Source organism: Egretta garzetta, unplaced genomic scaffold (genome assembly GCF_000687185.1).
Source record: "Egretta garzetta isolate BGI_Z169 unplaced genomic scaffold, ASM68718v1 scaffold396, whole genome shotgun sequence".
NCBI classification, from domain to species: Eukaryota; Metazoa; Chordata; class Aves; order Pelecaniformes; family Ardeidae; genus Egretta; species Egretta garzetta.
Window position 1 is genome coordinate 230,497 of NW_009259861.1, and position 225 is coordinate 230,721.

The following is a 225-nucleotide window of genomic DNA, read 5'->3' on the forward strand; positions in this document are numbered from 1 at the left end:
GCAGTGTGGCCTCTGAGCGGGGGGAAAGGGGGGCTCTTGGGTGGAGGCGATGCTCCGGGGCCCTGCTCCTGCCTCACCGTCTCCCTTCCCTTGCAGGACAGGTGCCTGAGGAGGAGGCAGGGCAGAACGGGCAGAGCCGCGGCAAGGGGCTGCCCAAGGCTGTCTGCATGAACGGGACAGAGACAGGACAGCTGAGCACCAAATCGAAGGCCGAGCGGCGGGCGA

The 225-nt window shown here is 68.0% G+C and overlaps 1 protein-coding gene across 1 annotated transcript in view; it reads left to right on the forward strand.

The window, feature by feature from the left end:
* Nucleotides 1-225, forward strand: part of STK11 (serine/threonine kinase 11) — a 48,499-nt gene that overhangs the window by 46,956 nt on the left and 1,318 nt on the right. Inside the window, exon 9 of the mRNA XM_009640062.2 lies at nucleotides 97-221. Within this exon, the coding sequence (XP_009638357.1) occupies nucleotides 97-221 (125 nt within the window). The remainder of the gene's footprint in view (nucleotides 1-96; nucleotides 222-225) is intronic.